The following is a 21,186-nucleotide window of genomic DNA, read 5'->3' as shown; positions in this document are numbered from 1 at the left end:
AGTTATGTTAACGTCTGAAAGTATACTTTCATAAATAATGCATTTTCGTTTAACGACCCTTTGGCAGGCAAGGTACTACTTTCCTCTATTCGCATTTTTTTGTGAACACATACAAACACAGATCCCAGACATTCACACATCTACAAACACAAACTCGTAACATTTTAATAAAGTATTACATGTGTTTTTATGAAGAGAGGGTTGAGAGGAAAACGAATAATAAACAAACATTCCGAGTTGGTTTGCCTGTTTGTTTTATTGTTTAACTTGCTTACGGTTTCTATTGCGAATTTAACCAACAAACAACTCAAGATTAACAGATGGTTGCTAGCGATAGCGACAGATTAAATACAGAACATAAACCAAACATGTAACGTAAGCGACGTATCATAAAAGGAAACAGTATCATCTTTCTCGCATTAAGGCTTGTTTTACTTTTTCTTGGTCTTTCCTCACAGACGCCATTCGTAAATGACTTGCGATAGTTATATGGTTCTGATCATTTTTCAGCACGTTTCTTAAGTAGTTTGATTAAATGTTTAAACATTATTTTACCGTTTTTTGTGCTTCATGGAAATTAAAAAAAGAGAATATAAACCGACTTTAAATTCATAAAAAATAGTTATATTCAGCTTCTCGAAGGGAATTTTAAATGAAAAGGAAGAAAACGAAGATCCGTACTTCGAACACACAACTCAAAGCCATTTTGAGCTAGAGAAACATACACATACATACACATACACGCACATAACATAAAGTACAATTACGACAGCTCGGTCGATTATGTAGATATTATGTTCGAAGTACTCATCTCCATTATGGTTTGGATAAATTAATATACTTGTCATAAAATAGGAAGCTTCCTCTTTCTTTTAAACTGTATTTAAGTAATAAATATAAACTTGTTGCAGACAGATGATGAACAACATTCGCAAATATTAAACGAGTTATGAATAAAGGCATTCCAATAGTACAGGAAAAGAAATGCACAAAACGCTAAACGCTCATTTGTTGCATAGAAAAGTTGCAACCAAGTCAAAAATGCTGGGACATACAAAGATTAGCTAATTGAGTAGCCTCGGCATGGACGGAAAACGATTGAAGTAAAACTATGAAATTAGTTTTACGAAACAAGAAATACGAAGAGTAAAGTCAGGGAAAACACACAAATTTCACAAAATAAGCGAAGCAAAATATGAAAAACAAATTATCATTCAAGGTTAAAAATACTGCACATAAAAAGAAAAACATGTTACGACGAGATAGAATAAAAATAAAACCTTTTAAATCAGTAAAGACGCTCCAGGTAGCAACATCGTAATACTTTCTCGTTCTGTCTAAGTAACAAGTAAACCTACCAAAGCGAGAAAGGATAATAATATTGTTACCAGGGGCGTAACTGAAACAACAGAGCGAACTGAAAAAGCAGGAATAAAACAATAACTCATCTATCATCACACTGGAACATGTGAGACAAGCACTTGCAAAGTGCTACTAGCACATAAAGACAACGATTATAAGAAAGAAGAATGCAGGAACAGATGAGGAGCATAATTAATGATAAAAATGTATTATGTGTTACTTCATTCTTTGATCGATCCTTCGAATCCTTTCTTCAGCTGCACTAGTGCTATTTCTTTACCCATCATAAGTCATATCGGAGCGTCTTTATTACGCTGCGAAGCGTTTCCCTCAAAATCCGTTAACGCTTAATATAACAGTAACAAACCACAACAAAACAAAAGCTTTTCATTTCCACTATCAGTATAACTTAAGACAAACGCATACAAGTTGCTTATAGCGAACATAAATACTCAAAAGAAGCTATTCTTATTGATATAGTGTTTTGCTTTTCTGTTCTTGTTGACAAACAGCAACGTATTACGGCATGTTGTAACGTATGTTAGCATTATATTCTAACAAACGGATAGCGGACACATTGTACGGTATAGCATAGAAAAAGAACTATGCGAAACTATGTAAACGAAAAATTAATTTGATTTTACAGAACCATTTTCGCAAACAAAAATAAAGAAATAGAGCAATTTGGAAGGGAAAGAAAGCAAAAAATAATACAAAACAGTAATATACGAACCGAAGTAATAACAATAAATCATAATGTAAAATGCGTTACAGAACGTTTCAAAATACGAACAAACAAGGTAGTAACTTCCGGAACCGTCGAAACACACATCCGGGTTGCAGCAGCCGGTAGGGGAGGGACGGTTCCGTGTCACACACACACAACGAAATGCACCACTCGCGGCGTTGTTTTTGCGTTGGTAACATTTTTAAGGGAAGCCGGGCGCGTTGTTATTCCGAAGAGAACATAGAAAAATTGTCAAAGCTGATCGGCTTACCTTGCACGGAATCATCGTCTAGATCATCCTGGCTACTCGACAATCGGGCTGTCCGTCAGAATTTATGGCGGTGGTGGTTTTGGTGGTGGTGGTGTTAAGAAAAAAGATGAGGGATAAAAAAAGTATGAAAAAGGAAAGATAAGTATGTTTCAACAGGATGCCAGTTAAAAGCAAATTTTTGGTTTAAAACATGTATGATGAAGATAACAAACAACACAAAATAGCAAAACGATTGCCTGTGGGAGAAGCTTACATCGATAGGTTTTGCCGGCGACACCGTTGCGATTGTAGAGCAAATTTTCCAGGTGTGCGATGCCACTATTGTTCACGATGCTAAAACCAAGCATCGTTTCGATCTGCTTCCATCGGTGCATTCGCTCCTGCAAGTCGTTGGTTACATCATTGAGCGCGTTGCGTGCCTCTACAATGCTTCGATCCACGTCGTCAATGCTTTTGCCATGCGTCGACACAAACGCACCAACCAGGCTCGAGCGTTTCTTTCGCAACTTTTCGCACGCTTCGCGCGCCTGCTCGAGCTGTTTTTCAGCCATGATGCGCTTACGAATGTGATGCTTGTTTTCCAGCTCGTACGTGAGCTGCAGCCAACTCTGAAGACCCTGTGGTGGCGTCCAACAGTGGTCGTGAATTTCAACCTCGGCCCGATTCAGCTCCGACCGCAGCACCTCGATCTCTTGCTTTAGTTGTTGCAATTCCAACTCGGAACTGGACGAGGAAAGGGTCGGCGCTTCGCGGAGCCGCCTTTCGAGGTCCATCTTTTCCTTGCCCACATTTTCCTGCTCAATTCGGGCCTGTTCCAACTCCTGTAACAAAAGACAGGAACAACGGAGACTATTAAATATTGCCTCGATATTTGCCGATAAAACCTCATGCCTATACCTTCTGCATCTCTTTCAGTGCTACTTCCGCCTTCAACAGGCCCTCGACGTCCTTCGCCATGCGGCGAATGTGTATTTTGGCGCTCTTGTTCTGGTGATAGGCATACCAGCTGCCTATGATTGCCGTTAGTAGAAGCGTTACTAGAAGTAAATCTTTCCACCTTGTACCAGTTTCTGTTGCAAAAAAAAGAAAAAGATCTCCTCACTTCATGAAAAAAAAAGCTGACCAACCGCTACACCTACCACGTGGTGGTCCAAACAACACGGCATCCATTGCTTTTAAGGCAATCTTCTGCTTGTGGATTGGGTCCTTGATCCCGAGCACATTGCTCACGTAGTGCATATTGTTGACTGCCAACCGGGGAAGCACTTTACCGGTAACTTTGTGCAAGCGAAACAAATGCACGTACTGCGGCAGCTGAACACTTTGCGCCAGCCATTCGGTCGTTTGATCGACTGTCCAATTGTGTACTTCCGAACATAGCCAGGCCTCCCAGAGCTCCTTCACCGAGATATGCATGTCGTCGTTGAAGTGGAATGCCTTGTGTCGCTTCTCGTAGCCCGAGTCGTACTTAAGTTCTTCGCGTAAAAACTGCAATAGAGCAATGCACATTAACATCGAAATAAAACCAGAACAAAAATGCTCGAAGTAAGGACTACTTACGTCGTCAGATTCAGAAAGATCTATGTCACCGTTATCGTCGTCATCAAGCTGGCGATGCAGCGAACGTATTGCCTCCATGCCCAACTGGTCGTGATGCGCCAGGCAGTCAATGTCGTCGATGATGCAGGCATCTCCACCGACCATCGCGCCACTGCCGTACGTACCTGAAATAAGAAATAAAAAATCTTAGGACTTAAGTCAGTCATTTTGTTTCCTCTTTGCTTCATAGTTGCTTCGCGTTGCGTTAGCAAACGGAGATGGCTGATTGGAAAACTGGAACACAACGATAACCGTGTACAGCTTACCGGACACGAACGGCCAAACATTGCCGCTTTCGAGAGTGATGGAAGGAACACAGATGCATCAAATTTGCTCATTTGATTTTAAGATGATAAGCCTCAAACAAAGAAAAGAACTCAACGCGTAGCGGGATAGGAATATGTGGAAACATATTAACACAAATGAAATCACACTCTTTCATACACGCACACACTAATCCGAGGAGATACTAACCACGGAATCTTATCAGTAAAATAATGAAAGGTGTTGATAGAATGAGTATTGAAAATGCTGTGAAAAACCGAACAGAGATTGAAGGTGTGTTACATTTGGAAGTAAAGTTCATACAATCATCTACACTAAAAAATAAGTATATAAACAGTTTCGGTGGGGCCACAACGATGTGTCCGCTAAAACGATGCTTCAGAACCTAGTGTAAAATGCACCTTGCATCATTGCATCACTGATACCGGTAAAATCCAAGTTGCTACAAAAATGGCAGGCCGAATCCTTTCGAGCTTGTAGCCCCAAGGAAGAAGAAGAAGAAGAAGGTAAAGATACGCATGTAATAAAATAAGACTTATAATACATAGATTACGTCGGTTTGGTTGCCGTGACGGTAGCAGTGCCGATCTTTACACGCAGGACCGGGTATTGAATAACTGACACCTATCGCGAACCAAATTAACCACCAGTCGATGAATATATCGATCGATATAATGACTCTCATGGCGGAATGGTATCGCAACGCAACAAATTTGTCAACCCGTAGAACGAAGTTAACATACAAATCGTGAGAAAAATTCGAGCAGTGGATAAAAAAGTCATTAATTTGTATCGCGAACAAAACAGTTTGGCTATACGGATCGATATATTTATCTACTGCCCCGAATCAGTTGATAAACGGTACGGAGTCGAATCAACAGGAAGATTTGAGAGCTAACGTTGGATTTAGAGAAATATGTATGTACTATTTATGTGCTATGTCAAAATATACACATATTTCCAAATTTATTTTATATTATTTATTTTATTTATATTTCTAGTAAGACGGCTTGACGCCGTATTGACGTTCATTTTATATATATTTAAAAAATCCAAGCCTTTTAAAGTAAAACTTTAACGGTTTTATTAAGCCGTGAAAGAAAAGAATAATTGGCTGAATATTATACTTATCATGACTTTGCAGAGATTTTCAAAGAACAGAAATTGGAAATTTTTGAATAAACGTAAACAATCAACGTGTAATGTAAGAATATTCAACAACTTAAAATATTCTTCTTCTTTTTCCTTGGCATTACAAACTCGAGAGGTCTTGGCCTGCCAATTCTGGCTTTCTGACTTAGTTTTACCCGTAGTAAAGTAGTCAGCCCTACGTACGGGGTGGCGGTCTGATGTAAACTGGTGTATTTGTAAACAAACCCAAGATTTTACAGTTAATTTGACCGATAGCGTAACTACTCGATTAGTAAATGTATCGAACGTTATGTTTTTATCGACTCGTGAGCAGAAGGCGTTCGCGATGCCTGTTCAAGTAGATAAATTTATTAGTCGATATAACCAAACCAGTGGTTCTTTTTTATCGACTGGCTTCGTGACAGGTGTCACTGACATTACATGTTGATTGTTTATATTTATTCAAAATTCGAATTTCATTTAAATTCTCGGCAAAATCATGATAAATATAATTTTCAGCCAATTTTTTTTCTTTTACGGCCTAACAAAATCGTTAGATTTACTTGAAAAGGTTTGAGTTTTTTTGAAATATATGTAAAACAAGTTAGGAAATATGTTAATATTTTGACATAGCATATTAATAGTACATTTTTTTTTTCCTAAATCCAACGTAAGCTCTCAAATCCGACTCCGTACCGTTTATCAACTGGTTCAGGGCAGTAGATAAATATATCGATCGGTATAGCCAAACTGTGTCGTTCGCGATGCAAATTAACGACTTTTTTAACCACTGCTCGATTTGTATGACGGGCACAGTTGTTACGATCGTTTTACGGGTTGACAAATTTGTTGCGTTGCGATACCATTCCGCCATGAGATTCGTTATATCGATCGATATATTTATCGACTGATGGTTAATTTGGTTCGCAATAGGTGTCACTGTCCGGGCCGTGATTTTTTCCGTACTCAGGACAATCCTGCTACGGATAAAGTCAAATCAAGGAAGTCAGTAATGGCAGGCCAAGAACTCTTACAGGTTACAGATTACAGGGCCAAAGAAGAAGATAAAACGTACCGAACAATAGTGTTCGTAAAGTAAAGACAAAGAGCCTATTAACATTAAATTATCATCAATTTAGCAATCAATTTAAGTTTTTCATTTAACCTTATCGCCCGATGGCCATGGCCAGGCCAGTTTGTTCCAAGTGTCTCACTAGTTTTGCAAGGAGACGATCATTTTTTCTTTTCGTTGTGTCATATTAGCTTGATAAAAAAAATCTGTATCAGTATTATCGGCAACTCTCAATATTTGTAACTATACAACCAAAGAAACATTTATCATGCATTTATCATACATATCGTTCGATTCGCCTCTACACTAATCCGCCTAGCACATTTACATTAAACGGCCAAGTGTTAGTGTATTCAATTTACATGTGTTTGGAAGACACATCTAAAAACGCACTGGGTAAGAAAAAATAGAAAGAAAATTAAGGAAACATATTTTCTTCGAGCGTGAAGATGAAGCGATCCGTATCCAGGTGACACGATCTTCATCTCTTGACTGCACACATTGTACACGCCAACGGTTGGAATAGGTGATTTGATATGCACAGACCTGGTAAGGTTGTTTTGTAGCCATTCAGGCTATAACACGCAAGTACGTCCATACGCGATAAAACAACCACCAACACTAAACATTACACGAACGCTTCAAACAAAAGCATCTTTTTTATTAGTTTACACTAGGTAAACAGCGGCTAATTGAAGTCGTATCTGTTTTATCAAATGCCGTTTAATTCCCTTGTACATAGGGACACAAGCCCACTAGTCAAAGAGAACAGCCGCGTCTCAGATAAAGAAAACCAGCCGCTTCTGTGCAAACAAAATTCCCTTGTATAAGTAGCTAGCTGAATTATACTTTTGATGCAAAAGATAAATATGCTCAGTACGTCATTGCCTCCTCGTGGTCATAATTCTAATTAGCGTCTATTAAGTGGTATTCAATTTGTGACAGCCAATGTCACCCGCTTAGATTGGAATCAATGCCATGGCTTCGAGGTTTGTTCTGGCTGAGTGGTTGGTACAGCACCATGCAGCTCTTAATGACTTAAGGGATCTAGTTAAGAAACCTCGTACACGTAATTCCCTTAATAACCAACATATTTTATAAACTTATAACAGGGAAATAATTACGTTTGAGAGGTAACGTTCATGGAACTCTTGCTGTACTATTTAACATACACACATTTAAAGCATTTTACATTATAATAAGAAGCATTACACAGTTTAAACACGTGCAAATGAAATGCGTATTGTAACAAGCATGAAATAATTGTTATTTCTAACGGAAAACAATTTAATCGATAAGATTGAGAATGTACTTCCTATCTCAGCTATTTTGTGTGGTGGCAAATTATGTGCTTTCTCGAACTTTAGAACACAGAAAAACGGTACTGAATAGTGAATAATGTATAACTTAAAACCGATGTTCATACAGCGGTGCAGTTATTGAAAGCGGTAATAACATCGCAAAATACTCCCGTTTGTTGTGTACAGTAACAATATGTATTTTTTTATTCATCAAGAACGGCCAGGCCGTATTGCTACAGTAACGATATCAAATCTATAGAAATTATATCCTAATTACTTTTTCGTCCCGAAAATTTCAATTAAATGAATATGTTGCACATTGTGCCGGTTTTCTTTAATGATTCAAAGCAATAAGTCAGCAAGTAGATTGAATTGAATTGCATTGTGCTACTAGAATTGGGTTAAATTTAGAATTCGATTGTTTGCCGCACACATTTACTGCTGCATTTGAATAGAAAAAACCATTGATGATTTAGCTGAAAAGTATGTAAAAATTAAATTATGCTTTTCGCCTTTCGAGTCGCCTTCTTTGGACCAAATTATTCTGCTGCTCGGTCAGAGATGGACGGACACCGAGACACTTCAAGTAGTAAGAAGGCAAATGAAACGGGTTTCAGATGATTTTCATATGTGGAGGAAAAAACAAGAGCCAATAGATGAAGAACGCATGCTCATCGGTCTGAAAATTGAACGATAAAGCCGAAAAGCATTTTTCTCCTGTTTTCCCCCTCGCACATAAAAGGACAAGGCAGGAAATGAAACACAAAAAGAAAAAGAACAAAAAAAAAGAAACAAACCAACAAAATTACTGTATCGATGAGTTCTGCCCAATACATACCGAATTCGTGGTGCACTGCTTGGGACATCGCTTGGCTCAGCACAGTGTAGGAGTTGCGTGTTTCGAGCGGTCGAGAAGATTGCTGTGTAGACAACGATTGGGGTGACGTCGCCAACGACGACGGTGGCTGACGGGACAGCGCACGATCAGGGACCGGTGGTGGTGAGGGTGGTGGTGCCGGTGGTGGCACCTGCTGATGATAATGAACCGGTGGTGCATCTGGATGCTGTGCTGGTTGATGGTGATGTGGTGCAGAAACAGTCGGTTGATGGAGTTTATTGTTCGAAATTTGTGAGTAGGCTGATTGTGGCTGGTGCTGATACTGCTGATGGTTAACTGCCTTTGCCGGAGTTTCAGCACCATCTATCTCTGCGTCAGCGAGCCCTCCAAGCTGTAGGAGCAGAAGCGAACAGCAGCAGGCGAATACGTTGAAGTTCCTTGCTAAGTATCGCATCTCGAGCTAATGTTTGAGAAAAATATGGTATAAAACATCAGTAATCGTTGTCTACTGCGACAAGACTTCAACTGTGCCCATGTTTTCACTTATAAAAAACCTGAGCTATCATATGCGGCAATTAAACTGACTCGACAAACCGTGTTACCTCTTTTGTGTCCCAAAAAAGGGTACTTGCCGTAGGAAACTATTGGAAGCTATTCGCAGTTTACTATTTATATTCTCTTAACAGGTGATTAGCTCGATCGAAAAAATAAATGATCATTAAAAGTCCTATGGATTATACCTGAGGGCACACGTACAATATAATTATTTTACATAACATGGATCCTGCTGTTAAGACAATCCACTTGCACTTGTTATCAAACTTTTCCATATCCCTTATTCAGCAAGGTAACGGTCTTTCAATCACACCTGCTTAAATGCAGTAATCTCCTAATCTACGTAAACTGATCATTATTTGCTAACTACGATCCATGGGAAGATCCCGTGATCCTCACACCTTCCAGAGGAAATGCTCATTTTTCCGGCAGATTTTTAATTGCTGTACGCCGTGGTCGTCTACTCACATGTCGCTGTGCAGCTATTATGATGTAGCATTAGAGATTCTATCCATGAGGACAGGAACCGATCACGAAGTAGTAGTGGTTGTGGTGATGGTGGTGGTTGTGGCGATCGTGATGAAAACGAACAAGTGCAAGTGCAGCTCTAGGCTTACAGCAATACGCACCGAGCACACACGTGAAGGTCGCCGTTCGTGATGGAAAGGGAGGGAAGACTGTATGACCGTTCAATCATACAACCACCCCAAACCAACCTCGCAACCTTCCAGCTGCTGCTATAATGAGCGTTCTTTCTACGTTCGTGTGTGTTTGTGTGAATATATTGCTTCAACTATTGTTATATGACGACTTGTTCTTGTACGACGAAGTGTCCCTCCTTTCAGCAGCGATCATCTACACTTGCAGCACTCGAGCTGGTTCACTACGCAAAAGAAGAAAAAATGAAATGAAAACACCAATGCTAAAAACATTATCCAATTTTAAGATGATCAAAGCAGGAAAAAGAAAACGGTACGTTCGGTAAAAGGGATCACTTTATACAGTTGCTGTTGCACCGATTCAGATTACTCGCGCGCGCAGGCACACTCACACACACACACACACACACACACACACACACACAAGTGCACGCCTCACCAAATGTGGGTTTTAAGGTAAGGTTCGAAAAAGGCACACGTACGAACTGAGTGCTGTAAATTGTTGCGCGAATTGATTACTCACGATTTTAGTTTTTTTTTTTTCTAGTTCTTCTATCGAACAAATTTGCCTATTTCGCCTTCTCGTTCCCTCGCCCCATCACTTCGCTTACCAATTCGTGGATTCGTTTTTAATACATATTCGGTTATATTTTTGCTGCTGTCAAAAACTGTCAGTGCTCGCAACAAACGCGCACACATCCACTGGCAGTCATTCACATGTACGAAGATGCAAATAAAACTGAAGCAATAGACACACTGTGTGATTGTTCCAGGAAGCGTAAGGATCTAAAATGGATGCATCGTACGCATTGTTTACAGAACAGCTAACATTGCTAAACGGCATTTAACTTCTGGCTATTGGCGAAAATTGCAGCAAAACTGCTTGTACCGCAAACTTGCTTGAAGCTGCTGCGTTGTCATCGGATACAAGCGCACTTACACATACGCATGGTGGTTCGGTTGTGTTTTACAGAGTTGGATTCTGAAGAGCATAAATTGTACCGAAAAACACCTCTACTCCTCACTACCCACATCGAACTGCCACCGTTTCACACTACAGCACCTTTTCCACGGCGAACAACGATTCCAGTTCCCCTGACGATCAAGTTCGAGTATATTCTTCCGGGGCTGCTGTATTTGCTGTGTGCGTCATCCGACACAACCGTGCCGATCCAATCGCTTGGCGAAAATATTTCTATACACGGAACAACATTGCCCTTGCGGTCTATCGGGTGCGCGCACACTAAGCACTAGTACAGGGGTTTTCACCTATTTCCGAGTCGATTCGTTTTTAATGATAGCGAGTGGCTCATGTGGGCCGCCTGCATGAGGCAGCAATGAAAATCTCAGGAAATCTTGGGACCACGATAAAAATACACGGTATTACATTGCACACAGCCACCCAATGGGCAGAGCATCAGGCGTGCTCTGTTAACCCATACGTATTCTTTTAACCACCAAAACCTCCAAGAAACACGCAGACGAAACCAAAATGATCCGCACACACTCATTTCGATTCCACTTTCACTTTGGCTCTGATTTTTCGCTTCATTTGGCTGTGATTCTGACGAATCATATCACTTACCGTTCACACCACCGTATTCCACAGCAATTAATCACTTAGGGTAATGTCGTGAAACTTTTCCGTTTATTTTCATTTCCGAGCAACTTATAAAATTTTATCTAAGAAGGCCACGAGCACGAGAAAGGTCGAAGATTGAACGCAAAAAGACACGCAAAACAAAACAATCGAAACGCCTACCACCGAAACAAATGTATTACGGACGGACGTATTTTGTATGTGAGTGACTGTGTATGTGTGAAATGTTAATGCCCAATAAAATCTTACTATATAAAAGAGGAGAAATATGTGGATTCAAGGTTATGCAAGCTGCTTTTTGCAAGCGTATAATGAGAGAAGAGCGAGAAACGATATAGAATGAACAGTCGCAGCTAGTTTTGTATACGAAAACATTTCTCCGTACACCATTCTGACAGTTAAACGAGCAGCTGTCAATTTGACCTGAGCAGGGCTGGCGAACTATGCTATGTCTCCTTATAATGTTCAGACAATTATTGTATTTGCCCGTTCAATTTTAATTATAACGATGCAAGATTTTATACTTTCAATCATGTTAGGCTAGTTTAAATAAAAGCAAACAAATATGTTCTTTTTTCAATCAGGTTTCATATACATTTCTTTAAAAATAGAAGATTCTTAAATTTCCTGCATTTGGAAACTCGTATATTGCAAATAAAACGCTGTTTTAGCTGAAACGAAGAAGTCATATTTATTCTATGGATAGACCTACCGAATTTGACTATCTGATTATACACGAAAATTAAATTAAATTACACAATTAAATGTTTAGCTCGCTGCACTATTAATATTAATTATGACATGCGAGCCTAGTACGTCAATCAAACCTGATACTAAATTATGTTATTTTATTGATTGCGTAGCTCATTGGAATTTAGTATATTATGTAACAACTAGTGGCGTTGATTACATCACAGCCATTTCCAATATTTCTTTCTAGTATAGCTAAGTGAAAACAGAGGCAACATTTCGTTTCTACCTGTTTTCGTTTATTTTTTCCCTCAACAAATTCTCACACAACAGTCACTTCATAACTTATAACACTATTATAATTAAAAAAAATCAGCGAAGACGGCACAATCTTTAGCAAATGGGGGCTCAACAACATTAAACCTTGCTAATACCAATACCACACACGATTTATACGGCGACCTTTATCGTTAATTCATCGTACTCACTACAGGATAGATTTCTGCAGTGAGTCCAACCACTAAAGCCAATTTTGGTGAAACAATGGTTTTCGGCGGGGCCTTTATCGTTTCATCGTCCGGCATAATCTATAGAGTAGAAAAATATATAATATTAGCATTAAACGCTTTCATTTCGGAATGTGCAAATAATGGAATGGAAAAAGGAATAATTATAAGAATAATAATGGAAATGGAAAAAAGAATAATAATAATGGCGTACCTTATCAACTACATGTTTGGACACCAATCCATCAGAGCCAACGTAAAGCACCGAGAAGCCATCGTACCAGCTGGAAAAAGAAAGAATATCACATTCTTCAGATCGTTTTTCTGAAAAACGCAAAAATTAAGCAATTCGTTAAGTTTTACGTACGGTAAAACCTCTATATAATGCACACCGACAGGACTGGCAGCTCAAAATGGATGCCATCTCAGAAAGTAGAAAAAGGGTAAAGCGGCTTTTCATTGTAGACTTGAATCAAATCGTTGCATATTAATCCAATGATGGGATTTGTACAAACCCGCCAGAATATTTACAGGCAAATATTGCAGTGCAAGTGTTATATGCAGCTTAGATAGCCAGGCAACGTAAAATAGCTAGGGTAGTAATCGATCGCAAGCTTTCCTTCAAACACCATATTCAACATCTACGGCCTAAAGTATTTGGATACTTGTCCAATTTGTATCCTCTGTTAAAGATAAAGCCATGTCTGTTCTTGGGAATGAATTGACTGTTTGTAGGATGGTAGTTTCCCCGACACTGGTGTACGGCTGTGTAGCATCGAGATGATCGGAGATGTGCTGGCAGTACTAATGATTCAAAATAGGTTCCTTCAGATGATCCTGGACGTACTCTTGCGCACAGCAACGAGTAGAATCCATGACACCACAGGTACAACTATGATGGAAGAAAAGGTTAGGCTGACTACTCACAAACTCATACATATCACAATCATACAAGACATGTTCGTGAGAGTGCTGAATCAGTTTTTGTATGTCCAGTGTATTGTGCCTGTTTTCAGATTTTGCGTTTAGTGTTCTTGTAACGTGAGGCGGTTCGGTGGCCGAAGCGATAGCGGCACCGGTCTTCACACGACAGGGCCGGGGTTCAAATCCCTTCCAGACTTTACTACTGGTAAAGGCTGACTACTTTACTACGGGTAAAATTAAGTCACAGAAAGCCAGAAATGGCAGGCTACCTCTCAAGGCTGTAGTGCCAAGAAAGAAGATGTTTTTGTAACGTTATGTCCTTAGTGTTGTGTAATATGCGTTTTGTATTCGATGGCTTTTAGTGTTGTGTTAAATTTTGTTAAGCTTCGATGTTTTGTAATTATGGTACATGTTTGTATGTCTGTGATTTTTGACTGTTAAATAGTTCTAGGGAGCAATACGGCCAGGTCGTCGTATAAAAAAATCTAGGATAGATTAATTTTTTAAATAGTATATAAGCTAGTTCAGGAAATTTTCCTATAGAAGTTCAGAACTTCTGCCAAAAAGATGCGAACATAACTCCAAAAAAACGAGTCAACTCTTCTTAGAAATCGCAAAAGCACATCACCCTTGATTTAACACCTCTACGGGAAGGAAAGCAAGATAGGATTATTTATAAACACTGAAGTGTGAAATAAGTATTTGTAACCAAATAAAAATCAATTTTGTTCCTTAAATAAAAGCTTAGAGAATAACTATCTTGAGACGTTTTCTATCTTTGAGAGGCATGAATTGTGTGGAAATTTTCAGAGACTGTTTAAAAGCCAGGTTACATGATGCGAGATTCCAAAAAGATTTCGCTAAAAAGGGGGGGGATTTGCAAAATTTTTACGCCAGAATCGTCTCGGTTCATCTACTCGCGTTGTTTAGAGCACTTCATGCTATCTCTCTCTTCAACCGAAAACTACCATGGCAACGCATAGAATGTGACAGAGAGGGCTAGAGAGAAGCGAAATCTTTCCGAGATTTCAGCTTAACGAGGCGAAATCTTTTTGACGGGTAGATTTCGCGTATCCCCCCCCACTCCCCTTTAGCGAAATCTTTTTGGCATCTCGCATCATGTAGCCTGGCTTTTATAATTGTATTACCAATATAAAAAAACATACTCATTGATAATACTTACGCTTCCTGCTCGTCGAATATTTCCTTTAGCTTCCATAGCTTATACTTCCAAAACTGTAACATTACTTTGAGGGCACTAATGCCCCTGATGCGCCATCGCACCTTAACGGTTTTATCCTCGGACTGTTTGGTGATTTTTAATATTTCAAAGGTAACATAGGCAAATTTTAAATGGCCCACGGTGCGTAATAATGCGATTTGCTTCACATAATGGTACAGTCCTCTGGAAACAAAGTAAATCAACAAATCAAATCATATACAAAGTTGTGTTTTCCCTTTTGCGTAGGTTAGTTAATCGTACTCTGTGCGTGTACCACGAATGTTGTTCTCGAATATTAAATTCGGACTGTAGATAGAGTAGTCGAGTGGTTGCACAAATAGCTTCGGTAATGTTTGAGACAGCACGTGATATACGCGATGTAACTGCTCTTCGGAAGGTTGACTTTCTTTAGGTTGGTTGCCCTACAAAAGTGAAGGTAAAATAATGTTATTGTTCGAAATGATGCAACATCCAGATTCTGATCTTAATGCAGCTGTTGAGCCGGCTACCTCGGTGCAATATAGGTCCTCGATCTGCTCGCACCGTTCACTGTAGTGAGTGTTTCGCTCAAACAACGCCTTTCGATTTCGGTCCGCTTCAAATGCATGTGAGACTGCCCCAGCTGGTAGTTTGGATCGATTCTAAATTGTCCGAGGTTGATGAAGGTATAAAAAAAAGAACAATTAACAAATTGAACCACAATACGGTATTATGCAATATGCGATGCGTTTTAGTTGAGACATGCATTTCATGGGTGTGTTATGAATGTTGGACTTCTTACATTTGCACCAGCAATGGTGGCTGCAGCGGTGACACAGGCACGATGCAGCTCACATGCATGCGTACCGGGACCGAATGAACGGGGTGGGAATATTCCACCCACCAGAGATCGACTTTTACGCGTAACGCTCCGTAGACAGTTGGCCATGGTTTGCGCAGGCCGCTGTAGGGACACTCGGGATTTTCAGCACCGTTTGGAACACTTTCCTGCGCTGCTATGTACCAGTGAATAGAGAAACTGCAAAACACCACAACAGTTCGCAGGCTTTCAGCATGCACACACCGCGAGGCGCTTTTGGTACATTTTCTTTTATTTTCGGAGCAATGTTTTTGCCAGCAAAAGTAATTACATTATCAAAGAAGTGCACACCGGAAAATTAGAGCGACAGGCACGATGTGAAAGAACAAGCAGGGACAAATGTGCAGCGCAGCCAAGGTATACGGATATAGCAGGTAAAGTTGTTTAGAGCAAATTGACATTTCTCAGCCTGACATAACAGTTCCTTGGTCATCGAGGGCAAGGTATATGGATATAGCCAAGGTGTATGTATTTAGAAGGTAAATTTTTGTCGATTTGACAGCCCACCATTTTAGTCGAGATCAAGCAAGGTATGTAGATATAGAAGGTAGAGTTGTTTAGAGCAAATTGACATTTCTCGACCTGACATAACAGTTCCGTGGTGATCAAGGGGAAGGGTATTGAGAAGAGTGACGGCAGCGTCGGAGGAGGCGCCGGTGATGGTATCGCTTGCGACTTTTTGACGAAAAATGCAACCAAATATCGTCAGTCGTCTGTGGGACAACACTTAATATGCGAAGATGACCCATAAATTAGCGAAATTGCTCAAAGGACTGAGAATCGAGGCTGTTTGTTCATGTTGGTAGCCCCATACCATATGTTTTTGTAAACAAACTCTGACATAACTCGACTAAAATGTCGCCCTGTCAAATCGATAAAAATCCACCTTCTAAATACATACACCTTGGAGATCAAGGTATATGGATATAGAAGGTAGAGTTGTTTAGAGCAAATTGACATTTCTCGACCTGACATAACAGTTCTTTGGTGATCAAGGGGAAGGGTATTGAGAAGAGTGACGGCAGCATCGGAGGAGGCGCCGGTGGTGGTATCGCTTGCGATTTTTTGACGAAAAATGCAACCAAATATCGTCAATCGTCTGTGGGACAACACTTAATATGCGAAGATGCCCCATAAATTAGCGAAATTGCTCAAAGGACTGAGAATCGAGGCTGTTTGTTCATGTTTGTTGCCCATACCATATGTTTTTGTAAACAAAATCTGACATAACTCGACTAAAATGTCGCCCTGTCAAATCGATAAAAATCCACCTTCTAAATACATACACCTTGGTCGAGATATGTCAGAGTTTGTTTACAAATCATATGGTATGGGGCTACCAACATGAACAAACAGCTTCGATTCTAAGTCCCTTGGGCAATTTCGCTAGTTTATATATATATATATATGTATATATATATATATATATATATATATATATATATATATATATATATATATATATATATATATATATATATATATATATATATATATATATATATATATATATATATATATATATATATATATATATATATATATATATATATATATATATAGTTTATATATAGTTTTATTTCGCTAGGTCATCTTCGCATATCAAATATTGTCCCACAGAGGATTGAAGACATTTGGTTGCATTTTTCGTGCATTTCATTTCGGGGGAGGGGGGGGGGGTGGGGTTAAGCGAAATCTATCCGTCAAAAAGATTTCGCCTACTCGAGCTGAAATCTCGGAAAGATTTCGCTTCTCTCTAGCCCTCTCTGTCACATTCTATGCGTTGCCATGGTAGTTTTCGGTTGAAGAGAGAGAGATAGCATGAAGTGCTCTAAACAACGCGGGTAAATGAACCGAGACGATTTTGACGGAAAAATTTCACAAATCCCCCCCCCCCCCCTTTAAAGCGAAATCTTTTTGGCATTTCGCATCATGTAGAATGGCTTTGACATATCTCGACTAAAATGGTGGTCTGTCAAATCGACAAAAAATCACCTTCTAAATCAAAGTGAGTTGAGAGAAGGTGTCGTAAAAAGCCCGTTTTGACACATGGAAAGAAGTAGAAGACTAGCACCAGTTTGACGTTTACTTGACCGAATCGAATCAGCTGGTTATATGTGTTGTTTATTATTCTCGAAGCAATAACATCATTATATAATTTGATTTCTTCCATTCTGCTGTTCAATATCGTTCGGAAAGCTTAGATCAAGTGAAGAAATCAGGATATTGTAGTGCTTCAGTGCTATCTGAGGAGATTCTGTATTGCATTTATTACTGTATGAGGTGGTAACGATTCAGCGCCTATATGGACAGGGCAGCTTTGACTGTATCGGCGTCACAGGCGGAGCCGGTTTGCATCCCCGAACTATTGGTTGATCCGAGATATAGGATCGTTCCACTTTTTTGCCGATCTGCAAGCAAAAATTCATCAAGAGCACAGCATATCGAGCTTCATCAATGTATGCTAGAGATCGCTTGCTTGACCAACAAAGAATGCTTGACCGCAGTTTGTTTACATTTCAGTCAAGTAAACGTCAAGGTTTTTTTCAAGATGTCCGACCGAGAAATCGCTATTCCGACACCTCCTCTCAACTCACTTTGACATACACCTTGGAAAGAAAGGATTGATTTTGCTTGACAGCAATAGTCATAGCGTGTGTTGACAACACAACATTTATGTCCGTCAAACACACGCTATACATACTTGTAGTACCGTCACATCGTTGAATGCTGCCATCATTACTTTTCTCATTGCAAACAGTGGCGTTTTTAGTGCTCCGCTTAATCATCTCATGCTAGTGAAATATCTGCCATCGAGTTGATTTTCCACCGGTTCATGAAATAATATTAATGGCTTTTCCGTCATCTACAAACCAAGGTACGAGGGAAGATTCGATTGGCTTGATGTAATTTGGCCAGCGCCTGGAACGTGCTGCAATTACACACAACCAATCCACTCGTTCGCGGTCTTAACGCCGGCATTGTTTTGCAGACGTGACGAAAAAGATACTGGAAGACATCCAGATGAAAAAACAGCTTTTGCAAAAAGGAGTCAATTCACATTCGCCAGGCTTTGGCAATATATACAATACGTCTCTCGGGTTCGGCAGCCTTTACACACCTTCACCATTGTTTCAGCTTCCCAAGGTACAGGTGGTTTTTCTTTCAAGTATCCGGTATTTGGGGTTAAATACTAAATCTGTTGTTGTATTTACAGTACACCACCACCGCCGGGCAACCGAACGACAACAACCAGAGCATCTCGAAGGGCGTCTGGAGTCAGGCGATCAATCAATCGTTTGGTTTTTTTGTACCGCAGGACTCACTGTTTGGTAATAACATTCTACCGGTACTACCACGGTACGACAATCCGTCGATCCATTATGCTAGTACACCAAAATTTTGAGGGTAAATGAAAGGTTTCCCTTAACACAATCTCTACACATCTTTAAACACTTCCATACTCACACTAAGACACACCCTCACACTCACAAACGCATCGTTTCATTGCATGGAATCTAGAAATATTGTCGAAATTGGGTATTGATCTGAGACTAGCATTATCAAACAATGGCATGCATTAAGCTAAAACAGCTCGAACAGTTTCTACAAACTGTGGACGACTTTACGGCGCCGAATGTTCGTCTCGAACAGTACCAGACACCATCGCATATTGCGAGCCAGGCACTGTATGCGATTCAGACGAAGTATGCTGATCTAGAAGGCCGAATGGTTCTGGATTTGGGATGCGGTCCGGGAATGTTGAGCATCGGTGCTGCCTTGCTCGGTGCGGACTTTGTTCTTGGGGTGGAAATCGATCAACACGCTGCAGAGGTAAAGGCGTCATTGCCAGATGGCGGAAGAAACGGTCGTTGAACTATAAGTGATTATAACTTTTTGATTCAAGGACTTCAGGAGCAACCGTGATGAGTTTGATCTACAAAACGTCGAATGTTTGCAGGCGAACGTATTGCAACTGCCCGCCCTTTGGCACGATAAACCTTTGTTCGATACGGTGCTGCTCAACCCACCGTTCGGTACGAAGCAAAATAGTGGTATCGATGTCGCTTTCCTGAAGGTTGCTATTAGGCTAGCGCGCGGTGCCGTTTACGCTATGCATAAATCAGCCACAAGGTACGATTATGTAGCACAAAGCAACATATTGTCATTTGTTAATAAAGTGAAGAAACAATTATATAAATACGCTTACAATATAGTAACCATCTTACTAATTATTAATATAACTTTTTCTCACCTGTCGGTACAGAGAGCACATCAAAAAGAAGGCACGGGAGTGGAAGGTTCGGTCCAGTCTGATCGCGGAATTACGATATAATCTACCACAAACATACAAATTTCACAAAAAGATAAGTGTGGATGTGGCAGTGGATTTGTGGCGCTTTGAAAAGGAATGACGTGTATGATGACGAACTACGGCCAACTATCAATAGAAGGATAGGGAAGAATTAATCCCTCATATTACTCAGTACTTATTATCCGGTTACGTGGTATAAATCAGTCTAGTAACTAATAAATGCCCAACAACGACTTTGCAAGACGTCAAAACAAGAAGACAATTACTCAGGCTAACTTGACACATATTGCTCTTGTTTTTTTAATCAGAAAGAATTGAAAAGCTGATTACTATCATCGCACGCATTGTAAAAGAATTGAGCGAGCGATAATTAAAGATAAGGACAATAGTGTGTACTAAGGAATCCAAATTTCAATCGTTTTCAGGGTTTCTTTTTTTACGGTGCGGGGTATATGCTTATCTGTTCTAAGCTTACGAGCGAGCGTAGATTGATAGATTTTATTGATCGTTACAGCATGTTGCAATACCATGTAGACGAACAATTCATGGACAAAAGAGAAAAGCGCTCCTGAATAGTTCAAGAGATTCCTCTAATATGCCAATACCGCTAAATGTTTGTAGAGTCTAGTAAAATAAACTAATTTAAAATGTTATCGATAGTAAAACGCGCTCATCCTTGCATCGTTCAAAAAATAAAAATTAGCAATGAACAGAATTATGATTTCGTAAATATGTTCTATCTGGACTAAGTAATCATTTACAGAAACGGACCACTTGATGTTTTAAAATCGTAAAACTGAGGTTATGGTGTCAATTTTTAACGAATCGACTTATTTTTTTTTGTAAAATTTAGTTTCAGATGGTGACAAAACGTTTCTATCATTGAATCAAACGAGATATCGATTTTAAGTTTATGTTTAGTGAAAGTATGACCAAAACATATTTTACAATAAAATAAGCCTATTCATCAAAATAAAAAATCGAATCGAATTTTTGTTTATATTTTTGTACAACCGCTCTTTCTATTTCTCAACCTTTACATAGCTTAGGTATGTTATCAAAATAGTGAGATTTTTTGAGTCACATTTTTTTTACTCAGCTACACGGCCAGGCCGTTCTTGATGAATAAAAACAAAAAAGTTATTTCAAGTTAAGTTATGTTCAATAATTTTTTCTCAATCCCAATGATTCGTGAATATTTGTAAAAAATAAACTAAAATGGAAATGGAAAACTTACGATGTTGAGGATGCTGGAAAGTTTTGTGTGATT

The 21,186-nt window shown here is 39.5% G+C and overlaps 3 protein-coding genes across 11 annotated transcripts; 1 reads left to right on the top strand and 2 right to left on the bottom strand.

Annotated features, from left to right (window-relative positions):
• Positions 1 to 201: 201 nt before the first annotated feature.
• On the bottom strand, positions 202 to 11,778 carry LOC118511593 (stromal interaction molecule homolog). 5 transcript variants are annotated; one of them, XM_036054858.1, is made up of 8 exons: positions 11,386 to 11,778; positions 9,610 to 10,024; positions 8,587 to 9,046; positions 3,921 to 4,105; positions 3,500 to 3,848; positions 3,258 to 3,430; positions 2,614 to 3,181; positions 202 to 2,408 (listed from the first exon to the last, which is right to left on the bottom strand). In XM_036054858.1, the coding sequence occupies exons 3-8, from the start codon at positions 9,038 to 9,040 to the stop codon at positions 2,314 to 2,316; spliced, it is 1,824 nt and encodes a 607-aa protein (XP_035910751.1). In that variant the 5' UTR covers positions 9,041 to 9,046; positions 9,610 to 10,024; positions 11,386 to 11,778; the 3' UTR covers positions 202 to 2,313. The 5 variants fall into 5 exon arrangements, with proteins under 5 accessions (XP_035910751.1, XP_035910762.1, XP_035910772.1 ...); XM_036054869.1 differs by having other exon boundaries at positions 3,921 to 4,084; XM_036054879.1 differs by having other exon boundaries at positions 3,921 to 4,084; positions 11,650 to 11,762.
• Positions 11,779 to 12,367: 589 nt separating this feature from the next.
• Positions 12,368 to 15,992, bottom strand: LOC118511869 (uncharacterized protein C6orf136 homolog). 2 transcript variants are annotated; one of them, XR_004906186.1, is made up of 6 exons: positions 15,524 to 15,992; positions 15,252 to 15,383; positions 15,004 to 15,164; positions 14,704 to 14,925; positions 12,811 to 12,920; positions 12,368 to 12,677 (listed from the first exon to the last, which is right to left on the bottom strand). XR_004906186.1 is itself a non-coding variant. In XM_036055473.1 (6 exons), exons 1-6 carry the CDS (start codon positions 15,668 to 15,670, stop codon positions 12,561 to 12,563), a joined length of 849 nt encoding a protein of 282 aa, XP_035911366.1. In that variant the 5' UTR covers positions 15,671 to 15,992; the 3' UTR covers positions 12,368 to 12,560. The 2 variants fall into 2 exon arrangements, 1 of the variants encoding a protein (XP_035911366.1); XM_036055473.1 differs by having other exon boundaries at positions 12,811 to 12,880.
• Positions 15,993 to 18,229: 2,237 nt separating this feature from the next.
• Positions 18,230 to 20,901, top strand: LOC118511926 (rRNA N6-adenosine-methyltransferase METTL5). Of its 4 annotated transcripts, none has more exons than XM_036055615.1 (6): positions 18,253 to 18,479; positions 18,594 to 18,748; positions 18,819 to 18,961; positions 19,124 to 19,435; positions 19,509 to 19,735; positions 19,869 to 20,901. In XM_036055615.1, the coding sequence occupies exons 4-6, from the start codon at positions 19,172 to 19,174 to the stop codon at positions 20,014 to 20,016; spliced, it is 639 nt and encodes a 212-aa protein (XP_035911508.1). In that variant the 5' UTR covers positions 18,253 to 18,479; positions 18,594 to 18,748; positions 18,819 to 18,961; positions 19,124 to 19,171; the 3' UTR covers positions 20,017 to 20,901. The 4 variants fall into 4 exon arrangements, with proteins under 4 accessions (XP_035911489.1, XP_035911508.1, XP_035911518.1 ...); XM_036055625.1 differs by having other exon boundaries at positions 18,254 to 18,479; positions 18,819 to 18,933; XM_036055607.1 differs by having other exon boundaries at positions 18,255 to 18,479; positions 18,819 to 19,009.
• The last annotated feature ends 285 nt before the right edge of the window (positions 20,902 to 21,186 follow it).

Source organism: Anopheles stephensi, chromosome X (assembly GCF_013141755.1).
Source record: "Anopheles stephensi strain Indian chromosome X, UCI_ANSTEP_V1.0, whole genome shotgun sequence".
Lineage (NCBI taxonomy): Eukaryota > Metazoa > Arthropoda > Insecta > Diptera > Culicidae > Anopheles > Anopheles stephensi.
The sequence above is the reverse complement of the archived record's forward strand: the minus strand, read 5'-3'. Positions and strand labels throughout refer to the sequence as shown.